Raw genomic sequence first — 13213 nt, 5'->3', positions numbered from 1 at the left:
CCACTACGCTGCGGGAACACAGCCCTATAGTTTATTTTAGGAAGAGTACTAGATACTACATATATCTGACTTTTGGAGTGGCAGGGTTTCGATCACAGCAAATCAGCGGGGGCCAATAAACTGCAGTAACCGTCATCTGACAGCAAAAGACTTGGCAACGTGTGGTGCATTGGCGTGTGCACCCGCTTATACAGCAATTTGAGGCATGACGTTATTATTATTATTATTTTTAATAGACTGTCATCCGATACGCTGTCCCCAAACTTCCAGAAAGTCTTACAATGACTGTACTCTGACAACTATTACTGATTCTGCTGGCATCACTGACCAAAAAAATAGTTGCTTTATTTACTGTTATTGTCAAGTCCAAGTCGGACACAGCTAATATATCGCAACATCCGAAGCGAATGCTATTAGCGTGTCCTTAAAGGACAAATATACACGCCAAGAACAAATGCGGATAACACAAAATATTTTATAAGGAAATGTAAAAATGAAGAATATAACCTTAACCTATTAATGCAAGAGGAACCTACTCTTAAAGTTGGGCAATCACATCAGGAAGCTGGGACAATCCTGACTTTCCCTAGGTGGTGACAGGGACTAAGACAAAAGCTTGATGTTACACAAGTATATGAACGACAAAAGAACAGAAAAACAATGTTACCGCCCCAGATCAAGTAAATCACCAGACATTTATCTGAACGCAGACACTGGCCTGGATCCAGAACTGCCGACCTGACCAGACACACCATCAGAATGAAAGTATAACCGGTGTCCCGTGAGAGGAGCCGCCGGTCAAAGTATAACCGGTGTCCCGTGAGAGGAGCCGCCGGTCAAAGTATAACCGGTGTCCCGTGAGAGGAGCCGCCGGTCAAAGTATAACCGGTGTCCCGTGAGAGGAGCCGCCGGTCAAAGTATAACCGGTGTCCCGTGAGAGGAGCCGCCGGTCAAAGTATAACCGGTGTCCCGTGAGAGGAGCCGCCGGTCAAAGTATACCCGGTGTCCCGTGAGAGGAGCCGCCGGTCAAAGTATACCCGGTGTCCGGTGAGAGGAGCCGCCGGTCAAAGTATAACCGGTGTCCCGTGAGAGGAGCCGCCGGTCAAAGTATAACCGGTGTCCCGTGAGAGGAGCCGCCGGTCAAAGTATAACCGGTGTCCCGTGAGAGGAGCCGCCGGTCAAAGTATAACCGGTGTCCCGTGAGAGGAGCCGCCGGTCAAAGTATAACCGGTGTCCCGTGAGAGGAGCCGCCGGTCAAAGTATAACCGGTGTCCCGTGAGAGGAGCCGCCGGTCAAAGTATAACCGGTGTCCCGTGAGAGGAGCCGCCGGTCAAAGTATAACCGGTGTCCCACGAGAGGAGCCACCGGTGAAAGTATAACCGGTGTCCCACGAGAGGAGCCGCCGGTGAAAGTATAACCGGTGTCCTCCAAGAGGAGCTGCTGGATTAAATGTGCACCAAGTAGAGATGAGCGAACGTACTCGGATAAGCACTACTCGTCCGAGTAATGTGCTTTAACCGAGTACCTCCCCGCTCGTCCTGAAAGATTCGGGACGCGCTGCGGAGCGGGGAGCTGCAGGGGAGAGCGGGGAGGAACGGAGGGGAGATCTTTCTCTCCTTCTCTCCCGCCAGCTCTGCCCTGCTCCCCGCTGCGACTCACCTGTCAGCAGCGGAGCGCCCCGAATCTTTCAGGACGAGCGGCAAGATACTCGGATAAAGCACATTACTCGGACGAGTAGTGCCTATCCGAGTACGTTCGCTCATCTCTAGCGCCAAGTAACATCAATTGGCCGGCTGGGAGGTGTGTATCCCAGTCCACCAATCTATAACCCAGTAACAGAGAACTGTCCAGATCAGCGTCACAATGACCATGTGCTGGCGTGAGATCACGTGTGCTGGAGCTGTGATGTCCCTCATGGGCCCAATCCTCCGCCATGGCCAGCGCACCGTGACAGTTCTGGTTTTGTAGCTGTACGCACAGGCAGACACTTGTATTCCCAGTTACAGTAACACCTGCGTGAAGCTCTGTTGCATTATAGTCCATCCAGTTATAAACTTTTTCTCCATATAAGCCTTCTCTTGTCTCTAAAGGCTACCTACACATGGGTGAGCGAGATTTTGGGCCGAGATACTTGTCCCGATATCGCTCTCACCAACTTCTGTGTGGTAACGATCCTCCGGGGCAGCTTTCAGGCGTGTTAGAGGATCGGCAAGGGTTTCCCATTGTTTCCAATCGGAAACCTCGCATCGCACTGGCGTGCGATGTGTTTTATGGTCCCATTGAAAAAGATGGGCGATACGTTCCAAAGAATGCAAAAAGATAGGACCTACCACGATTTTTTCCCGTACTACGATGCGGTGCAGAAAAGCATTGCTCATGTATAGGACTCCAGTCAGAATAACGGAGTCATAGTTGCATGAATTTTAGGAGTCTGGCAGCGCACAATTCACACGCAGACTTCTCGGTCATGTGAAACCGGCCTAATACTTTATTTACTTTTAATTTGCCATTTTTGTTTTCTCCCCACTGTACCCCATCATAGCCAGCAATTTGCAGCATTCTAATTGCTTATTGAGCACTCGTCTGGGCCTTTCTGTAGCCTGCCCTAAGAGACCCTGGAGTAGTTGGAGGATGAAAGTACTGTCACAACTATGAAATAAATATGAGTTAGGCCCGTTGGAGGTGTAAACCACTCAGAACACTGGTGGAATCAGTGGTATAAAGTAAATACTTCCACAATGATGTCCAATGGCAGGAAATACTACTTTCTACCCGCATCTACTTTGCTCATCTCAGGTAGCTGCTCCAGAAAGCACCGATCAGCTGATCGGCCGGGCACATTTGGCTGCCTTCACACTTGGCATTTTTTGCTGCACTTTGGACAACAGCAAAAAAGAGGGGGGAAAAAAAGATATATGGTTACAAACTGCACACATTCTCTAAAAATGCATGCGGCTTTTTAACACATGCAGTTTTTGAAGAGACTCGTTTTCTCCTATGCAGCTTTTTGCTGCGGGTTCAAAAATGCAGCAAAATGCCAATTTGGAGCACAGCCTTAGAGCTCCTGTCCACGTGCATGTGCATAAAATGCTGCATTTTACCGATCTGTAATCAGCAGCTCTGCCGGCAGAGACCGCGTATGGCTGTGAGTATGCCGCGTATCACATAAACTTGAAATATAAGACCTACCCCAAAAATAAGCCCTGGCTGCAGAAAAAATAACCACATACATCACCTTCTGGATGGGCATTGGAAAATCCCTGCCTCCAAGAAGCGCTGGCTGTGATTGGCTGAGTGCTCAGCACAGCCAATCAGAGCCAGCGCTCGTTGAACCAATCACAGCCATTCAATGAAGGGCTGTCATTGGTTCAACGATCGCTGGCCTGGATTGGATGAGGGCCTCAGCTCAGCCAATCACAGCCAGCGCTTCCTGGGGGCGGGGATTTTCCAATCCCCGTTCAGAAGAGATGCTGAAGACCAGTGCCGGGGACCGGGAAGAAGATGCAGTGGCGCCTCGGACAGTGCTTATAGGTGAAGTATGTGTATTTTTTTGTGCAGCCAGGCTTAGTTTAGGGCTTTGACAGTGTGATTTCCTACTGTCAAAGTTGCATCACATTGCAGGAAAACAGTGTTTTTGTGCAATGCGACAGAGAGGAAGGCTCCATAGGGAAACATGGGCTACCAAACCTCGCAAGTTGTTTGCATATCGCCGGACCCGTGAGGTTTTTGTCTCGCAATGTCGCATGCTACAAAATATTGCAAATGTGAAGGAACCCACAGGAAAGCATTGGCTTCATATACGTGCGATTTGTAGCATTGTCTCATCGCGAGAAAATCGCGCAACTTTGTCACCTGTGTGTACGAGGCCTTAAGCCGGCTGCACACGGGCGTATTTGCATTGTGGAATCCGTAGCGGGCGTCTGCCTCTGGATTCCGCAGCGAATAAAGCCCATAACATGCTATTAAAAATAAAATCGCTTTTTCCTGTCCACGAACGGAAATCAACTGTGATTTTCCGCTCGCTGAAGAAAAATCGCAGCATGTTCTATTTCCACGTGGATGGCTTCCATTAAAGTCAAGTCAATAGAAGCCGTCCGATCCGCGGTCCTTCCACAATGACATTGCGGAAAGGTCACCTAGCGATGACGCGGGAGTAGCAGACTTTTAAAAAATGTTTTTTATTCTGTACTACGCATGTCTCGCCGTGCGGACCGTCCTCAATACAGAAAAAAAGTAAATACTTGCGGATGCTGCTGCTGCCAGAGCCGGATTCCGCATGCGGAATCCGACCCTGCAGTGTGCAGGCGGCCTTAAGCAGCAGTAAAGGAGGTGCAAGTCCACATAGGAATAAGTAGGACTTTGTTCAGATCATGTTTGTGATCCCTACCTAACATATATGTTGGGAGCTTTTCTCAGAGTACATGTTACGAATGTCCATGGTGTTCCAGTTACCCAACAGAAGCCAAAACAGTTTCCTTTTGTCCTCCATTGAGCTTAGGTTCCCATTGGTATCCAATGGTCACGTCCGCTGTTTTACTGGTCAGGTATGCAGTGAGGCATTGTGGGAGATGTAGCATTTGCACTTACCTGGCAGACATTACATAACAATGTGGAAATCTTAAACTTTCTGGAAGGCAGCGGTGACGCAGGAGCAGGGGAAAAAAAAAAAAAAAATTACTGGAGTTTAGATTGATAATTTAGATGGATTTTTGGAATAGCAGCAATAAGTGGAAATGTTTGGGAAATTTTCCAAAATTGACACAATCTCTGGAACGCCCCTTTAAAAGTTTAATTGCATATAGCAGTCTTCTGCGTGACATTACCCAACCAGGAATGACACTACTAACTGAACTAATTTTCTTCTATTGACCTAAAGCCTATCTTCTCACGCCATATTACTACTCTTATCCCTCGCCTCAATCTGCTGAAGGAGAAACTAGCAAAAAAAAAACCTATGTCAAATAAAGTCCAACAAGGTTTACACATGCCGATTCGTCCCCACCAATAACCAAGGTCGGTGCGAGCGATGTGATAGTAGAGTGCGGAGAATCTCATATGTGAAGGATAGGAACACCTTTTTTGAGGACCTGAACTTTTATAAAACTTTGTACTTTATATTTAGTGCCCCTTTAAAGTTAGTTTCCATGAAGTTAAAGAACCCAGAGAAGGAGAAAGAAAGTTTACTCACATTGTAGCTGGAGAAGAAGATGACGATGAGAGTCACACAAGCCGTCCCCACCACAAACAGTAGGATAAGCAGCAGTGGATAGTGCTGGCTTATACACTGGTACTTCTCATACAGCGAGTGTGTAATCATCCAGTCCTCGTTGTCCTTGATTAGATACTTCCCTTTGGATGGCATTGTAAAGATCAAGTTTGGCTTCCTTTCTTTCCCTTTAATTCCCAGATTTCACAAAAGTCCAGACCGAAGCAGTTTTTTTCCCCAGGCTGCTGCGGCGTCTGATTCACATTGTAAGCCTGCATCCGCCGTGAGAAGCCTACAGCTGGGGCAAGGTAAGAACACCAGCTCCCTCCTCCCAAAAACATGTGCAGCTTATCGAGGGCTGCAAGCAGGCATGGCTGTGCGGGGATGATAGCTTGTAGGGCGACGGCAGCGACTTGCCACACACCAGCTCATGCTGCCATCCCGGCCGACTCCTTTGTATCCTACAAGAGAAATGGGAAAAATGGACTTTCAGTGTCAAATTCTTCATCATATTAGTCACCGAAGCTTCCAACCCACAAAAATGCATATAGAAAAGAAATAAAAAACTAAAATAAAAAAAAAGTCAAATGTAAAGACGGAAGAAAACAGTAACCTGTAGAAGTTAATCGCGTAATTGTTAGGTGTGAGCAGACAAAAGCTGGATTGCAGGTACTCCGTACACAAAGGACATCAGCGTTCATGACAGCTCACTGGGTCTGCAGGTGGCTGGTGAGAAGGGAACGGAGATGTGAGAGGATGTAGAACGGACGGGAAAGGTGGAGTTTCAGGAACGAGGACATTACAACATTAGAAAGTCGTGAAAGTTGCATGAGTCAGACCCCTCACACCTTACTTGTCAGCTGCTATGATGCAAGTCACATACATTAGAAAACGTTCCAACTCCTCCAACTTATTTCATGGCTTGGGGTATGTACCGTGCTTGATTAGTCATTATCTAGTCATGTAGTAACTAAGGAACAGGTCTTTTGTGTTCCTTCTATAGCGGAGCTCTGACCTATACTGTAGCGTTGTATAGAGATGTCCAGCGTTTGCTTTAGGGCTCATGAGCGTGATTTCACAGTGAATGGGATCAATGAAAGTACATTGATTTAATTGATCCAGTCACATTAGCATATATATTGCGTGCAATGCGCACGTGAATAACAACACAGTGTTTTACTCCCGTACAGCCCTATTGTTCTCTATGGGTTGTGTATTCAACACTGTGCATACACAATACATTGCGTATGTGCGGCGATGCATACGCAACGCCGCTATTAGACAAAGCAGGGAATCAAAAAAGAAACAAGTCACACTGCGCATGACACTGAGTGCGAGCGATCCGCTGTCATGTCCAGTGTACTATCGCTGTCATACTCCGCTGGCTCACCTCCCAGTTCCCATGGCGGTAAAACATGGCGTCATCCATGCTGCTCTTCAGGCATGCGGCTGTGGGAATGAGCCCTTAGTCTCTAATAATATAACTTGCCACATCAACACTTTATCAAAGAAGGCCAGTTAACCCCACAGATAAAGAGATGCGGAGGTAGCAGGCCGGGTCCACATGGGCTGATTTCCAGTGGAATGTCTGCAGTGGGCATTCCACTGCAGATCAACTGTGGAAAGCCTTCCTCAAAATTCACACCATTTGGTGCGGGTTTTAAAGCAGGTTTTATTGCGTATCCCTGTGAGGAATTCACCCCCTCATTGAGAGGAAGTGAATTCCGCTGTGGAAACTGCGATAAAATTGACATGCTGCGAAATGTGGATTTTTTCCCACAGCTTGTGAACGAGACTTTCGAAATCGCATCCACTTTGGTGCTACTGTAAATGCCGCGGAATTTCCATGTGGAAGATCCACACTGACATTCCACGACAAGTCTGCCCCGTGTGAACCCCACCGCAGTGTTCTGCTTTCTGTGGGTCTTCAGGTTTCTCCATATCATGTTCATAATTCCACAAGTTAGCGCTTAGTATGGTCCAGGGCGGCCCGCCTCATCGAATAGTATTGGCGGTAAGCTGTGTGCAAGTATAATACTCAGTAGCCACCCTCCTCAGTGTACGGTAGGTGTGCCAGGGGCTGTTCACCAGCATTTTACACAGGTGCAATCTCCTCCATATAGCACTTTAGAATTTTCTGCATGCTGCTGGTAATTAGCGTTTGAGCCGGGCATTTTACCACTGAGTGCAGAGACTGCATAGGGAAGGGACCATAATGTTAATGTGTGTGAAACGGAGACCTCTTTGGTCTCCATTTAATTTGGTTTCCATCCCTGTCAGTGTTTTGGAGATCCCCCTAAGTGTATGTTTACACAGGGAGTAGATGATTTACTGCACGGAAAATCCAAAGAATTTACAGTACAATGCAGCCATAATACACAGATAGTAAAGGGCTTCTACTTGGACAGAGTCACTGTTTGCAGCAGCTCTCCGCTTTGGCCAACGGTCTGATCAGACGGTGCGGTGTGGTTTCCGGTGTGCTGCGTTTTACCAGTTTTGCCATTTTAATAAGCTTCAACAGTGCTGGCTGTGGATCCGGGGTAAGTCCTGCCCTGCTTCCTTTTTTGTGAGTGTATTAACTGTGTTTTTCATATGTGCAAGAAACTGATAATTGACTTCAATTCGCCATTTTGGTCCATAAGCATACATAATTACATATATACTGCAGGTCTGAATACCCCAATGCAGATCAATTGGGATTCAGCACTCTGTTTTACAAGCGTAATATGGAGCATATAAACACCTGTGTGAATGAGCTGTTAGAGTAGGTTCGCATATCCGTCTCAGCTTCCAATAACAATACAAGCCACTAAGCAGTGCATGATTATTTCTACAACCGACCCCAACCAGTGGTGCGTGATGGATCCTTTGACTTACAATGGGGTAGATGAAAGGGTCCTATCTTAGTTCCCATAATTTTGAGCATGCGATGCAGATGTGATCAGAGCTTAAAGAGGTTGGCCACTTTATTACTACTGCTCTACCAGGAATGTAAATGATGCATTTGGCACTATTTCTTCTGCTATACCATTTTGCATTTCTTGAAATCCCATCCCACCGCCATTCAGTCAGCCTCCTGTACGGCTTGACCAGCACTACTCCCATCCATAAGTAGTTCACCTATGGAGGGACAAGTGACCAGCACATCATTATGCTTCCTCCGTACACATGTGCATTTGAATGGTGCATGGTGCGTCAATGGAGAAGGCATGTTGACGTGTTGGTCGCATGTCAACATGCCGCTTCCCAGGATGTTACATTATGGATAGGAGCGCCCTTCGGACTGTACAGAAGGCTAAATGGAGGGGGTTCAAGAAAATACAGAACAGCATACCACAAAAAAAATTAAAAGGATGTAGTAGTAAGAGCCATACACATCATATACATTCATTGCTAACCCCTTTAAGAGAGCGTTCACACAAAGCAGAATGGCTGCGGAATTTTGACTTCATAATTTGAGCCGAAATTCAGCAGCAATACACAGTAAAGCATGGCGGATGAGGGTGATGCTGTGGACTCCCAGAACAGCAGCCCGCCCAGGGGCGTAACTATAGAGGATGCAGGGGATGCGGTTGCACCCGGGCCCAGGAGCCTCGGGGGCCCATAAGGCCTCTCTTCTCCATATAGGAAGCCCAGTACTATGAATAAAGCATTATAGTTGGGGGCCCCTATCCAGATTTTGCATTGGGACCCAGGAGCTTCAAGTTACACCTCTGAGCCCGCCCTATTTGTTATAGAGATGCTATGGGTTTTTACGCCGCAATGTGCGATCATACCCTTACTCAGTACCTGGCAGTGTTGCCTGCTGTTTAGCGCTGCTCCATAGGCTGACCCATGATTGCAAGAGTCTGACGTCGTCTTCACTAGAGAACATCTACATTTTTCCACATTTTCAAATACTCTCTGAGCCAATCCAGCTCAACCAGAAAACTCGTAAAGCAATCTAAGCGGTGGGTCATCATATGTAATTTCAAGTAATGATGGATGACCTAAAACCTGAAGAGTCAACATTACTGAGGCTATGAGGAAAAAAGATGACTACATGGATTTGGGAGTGTGAACAGAAGAACTCTGCGGAGGGGGAAGAGTACACAGAAGGGGAATAGAATGGCTTTGAACAAAGGAACCGGCTGCCCCTTTTCCTAAGCTGCTTTCCCTCTCTCCATGGTAACTAGCCTATTCAGATCACAAAGCGCTGCTGAAGACTGGTAATTAACTCATTCACTACCAAAGCGCCTTAAGAAAGAAAAAACAAAAACTACTTCCAGTAGATACTACAAACAAGTAGAAATCGCCATGTACTCCCCCTCCCCATTACTGTCTGTCACCTAACATCTTGTACCCCAGAGACCTGAAATAACGTATCGTTAGAATTTGGTCAGTTGTAACATATAATATAGTAATTGCTACTCGCACATTTTTTCTTCCGTTGCTATAATGTTCCAACTTAAACCATGTAGACAGAAAACTATAGCTGTGAGGAGATGAGGTCGGGTCTGTAAAAGGATACATCCTTCGTAAAATCGGAACGATTATGGATCAAAGTCAGATAACACTCAATTTGCCACCATCAGTTGACACGTAATTAAACAACTGCAACAACTTCAAGAACTTGGATCACAGCTCAGAAGAAGCAGCCAGCGGTAAACAGGTTATATATATGCACAGCGCAAGGAAAGACAGATGCTGGCACTTAATAAGTGGTGTCTTATCAAGAAAATGTCCAAACTAGACAGTTTCCATTTAGATTAATTCAGAAAACATGTGCGTCAACAAGAAGGTCCCTTATCAGCGCGATCTATAGTAGCCGACACACAAGTAACCTCTACCATAAGCGGGGTCTTATCTGCTGTACTTGCGTCTTCACCGCTTTGGCTTGCTGTAACTTTCTGGGAACAGGAATTTCTATAAACATTTCCAAACTATTCCATAATTTAAGCCAGAAAAAAACCTCATGCATGCAAATTCTACTTGTATCCATTCGGTTTCATCCAAAATATACTGTACTATATTATCAAACACTGTGGACTGCAGACTCAGATTGGGTCACTGATACTAGTCGGGTGCCACAGGGGTATTGGGGTCTTCTCTTTAATATACAGGGTGTCCAAAAAAATGTATACAAACTTTAACAGCTTATAACTTACTGGGGCAGAAATTAAAACTCATGCTAAGGAAAAATGTCTTAGTTCCCCATAGCAGCCAATCAGATTCCACCTTTGGAAAATAAAAGCAGAGACCTGATGGATTGCTTTGGGCAACTAAGGCAGTTTTGTTTTGCACCACTTAATTCTCACTCCTTTTCAGGTTTAAGGCCCATTAACACTGGATGACTAATCGGACGAATAAGCGCCCAACAGCCGATCCCGTAACTATCGCTCCTGTGCTTTACAGTGAGCTGCTGCCATGTGTACACGGGCCGACAGTTGTCTGGATCCGCTTATTCGAGCGATTATGCGGCCCGTGTAAAGGTATTCTTAACCAATTAGAAATACTGGGTGAAGCCAAACTTCGCTTTGAACAAAGGAAATTTATCCTACTGAAGGCTTGCAGAACGCAGTTGAAGTGTGTACAGCCTATATTACTCGCGCAGAAACGAACGCAAGCAGGGAATGATGTCAGAAAGTTGACCAACCCCGTGGAAATACCCTTGTAGTGCTCATGTGACCGCACTAGCAACATTTTCTTGTGCTTTCCTGTCGTGGTCAGAGGCGTTAACCATGACTTCAGAGTGGGATACCGCTCTCCAGGCTTGGCTGGTTTATACAACTTATTTTTGCACAGTCGCATCCAATGCTGGAGGAAGTGCCCAGCGCAGCGCTAAACGCTGTCAGAGGCTCTCATTTTTAATGGAGCCTCTCACACAGCTGCTTGATCACATTGCTGGATTTTTGAGCGGAGTCTGTTATATTTTAGGGCATGTAACGCTCAATGATGAGGAGTGCTAAAAGTGAAAGTAAAACGTGGCAAAGCAATGCCTGTGTGAGGGAGGCCTAAATGTCCTAATGGGGAATATGGTTGACCTACCCTAGATGTTTTGTAGCCTAAAAGAACCCATTGGAAACCATGAGCTTCACAGAGATGCGTTTTGCAGCCCACGGGAATAAGGCCTAGGGCTAGAGCATAGAGCTCAGTATCATTATAACCCCTTAACCCTTACCAATCCAATTTGTATCCTGGTGGTTTTCCTAGAGGGCTTACTCTTTTTCTGCCGTTATACAACAGCACTATCTGCTGGCTAAAGCCAGTACTGCATGAGGTGACACGTTGGATAGGCTCTGACAGCAGAGAGGCTGGCAATATACAGAAAGAGAACCCCGACGGACATCTTCCAAGATCAGAGCTGTTAAGCCTTAAATCATAATGTCTTTAGACGTTAGACAGTGGATTGGAAAGGGTTAATGATGCTGCCCTTCCCCCCCCCCCCCCCCCCATTTTTGCTTTGTTCTCACCCCTTTTAAAAAAATCGTAACTCCTTTATTTATCCATCGACGTCGCTGTATGAGGGCTTGCTTTTTGCAGGACGAGTTGTATTTTTCATTGAAACTATTTAAAGTACCATATAATGTATTGAAAACTTTTAAAAATATCTAAGTTGAGTAAAATGAAAAAAAAAACTGCATTCCGCCATATTTTGGTGTGTCTTATTTCTACACCGCACCAACTGCAACAAAAATGACATGATAACTTTATTCTATGGCTCAGTACGATTACTACGATACCAAACTTGTATAGTTTTTGTGGGGGGTTTTTGCTGCACTACTTTTATTTTTTTTCAAAGACATTTAATTTTTTGAAATTATTTTCTGCCGCCATCTTCTGTGCGCAATTACTTTTTAATTTTTCTGCCGACATAGTTGTGTGAGGGCTCATTGTACGGGATGTCCTGTAGTTTTGGTTGGTACCATTTTGGAATACATATAACTTTTTGATCGCTTTTTATTAAAAAATTTTGGGGGGAGAAAAAGTGAAAAAAAGTGCATTTCTGTCATTCTTTATTTTTTTGGACATTTACGGTGCGTGGTAAATAATGCGTTACTTTAATAGATCAGACTTTTACGGATGCACCAATACCAAATATGTATATTTATTTTATTATTTAGCTTCTTTTATTGTAAATATGGCAAAAGGGGGGTTTTCTGAACTTTTGTTTGTTTTTTTTAACAATTAGTAAAACTTTATTGTTCTTTTTTACTTTTATTTTGTTAGTCCTCACAGGGGACCATAACATGCAACACTTTGATCGCTCCTGCAGTGTGATGTAATGCCATAGCATTACATCCTACTGCGATCGGCAAGGCAGTCTATCAAGCCACCCCACGGGGATGGCTTGATAGGCATACTGCTAAGATAGCCCTGGGGCCTTTCAGAAGGCCCCCGACTGCCGTGACACCCACACGAAAAAGTAAGTGAATCCTTAAATTTAATAACCTGTAGATCCCCATTTAGCAGCAATCACCTCCACCAAATATTTCCTGTAGCTCCCGTGAGAGAAGCAATAATTTTCTCTAATACACCATCTTGCCTTTCTCAAGCATATAAAGTCTTGGGTTGTATTAAAAGAGGTATAGGGGCGAGGGATGAGAACATTATTCTACCCCTATATAAGGCACTTGTCAGGCCTCACATGGAATACTGCATACAGTTCTGTACACCGGTGCTCAGGAAAGATGTTACAGTGCTTGAGGGGGTCCAAAGAAGGGCAACTAAACTAATACATGGAATGAGAGGACTGGAATACCCAGAGAGGCTATCCAAACTGGGATTATTCACCCTGGGGAAAAAAAAAAAAAGATGGTTAAGGGGCGATCAAATAACTATGTATAAATACATTAGGGGACAATACAAGGATCTCTCCCATGATCTGTTTATACCCAGGCCTGACATGGTAAAAAAAGGGCATCCTCTACGAATAGCGGAAAGCAGGTTTCATCATCAACATAGAAGGGGGTTCTTTACTGTAAGAGCGGTGAAACTGGCGAACTCTGTCTGAGGATGTGGTGATGG

At 45.4% G+C, this 13213-nt stretch overlaps 1 protein-coding gene across 4 annotated transcripts in view; it reads right to left on the bottom strand.

The window, feature by feature from the left end:
* The window catches only part of ADCY7 (adenylate cyclase 7), a 144363-nt gene that overhangs the window by 78126 nt on the left and 53024 nt on the right, over positions 1–13213 (bottom strand). For 3 of the 4 annotated variants that reach the window (XM_066583949.1, XM_066583951.1, XM_066583950.1), the window contains exon 2: positions 5189–5667. In XM_066583949.1, coding sequence (XP_066440046.1) covers positions 5189–5362 — 174 coding nt within the window. In that variant the 5' untranslated portion in view covers positions 5363–5667. Of the gene's footprint in view, positions 1–5188; positions 5668–5819; positions 5918–13213 lie in introns of those variants that run through there. The other variant, XM_066583952.1, reaches the window with a different exon arrangement.

This window comes from Eleutherodactylus coqui, chromosome 11 (genome assembly GCF_035609145.1).
Source record: "Eleutherodactylus coqui strain aEleCoq1 chromosome 11, aEleCoq1.hap1, whole genome shotgun sequence".
In the NCBI taxonomy this organism is placed as follows: Eukaryota; Metazoa; Chordata; class Amphibia; order Anura; family Eleutherodactylidae; genus Eleutherodactylus; species Eleutherodactylus coqui.
This window is presented reverse-complemented; position numbering and strand designations above follow the sequence as displayed.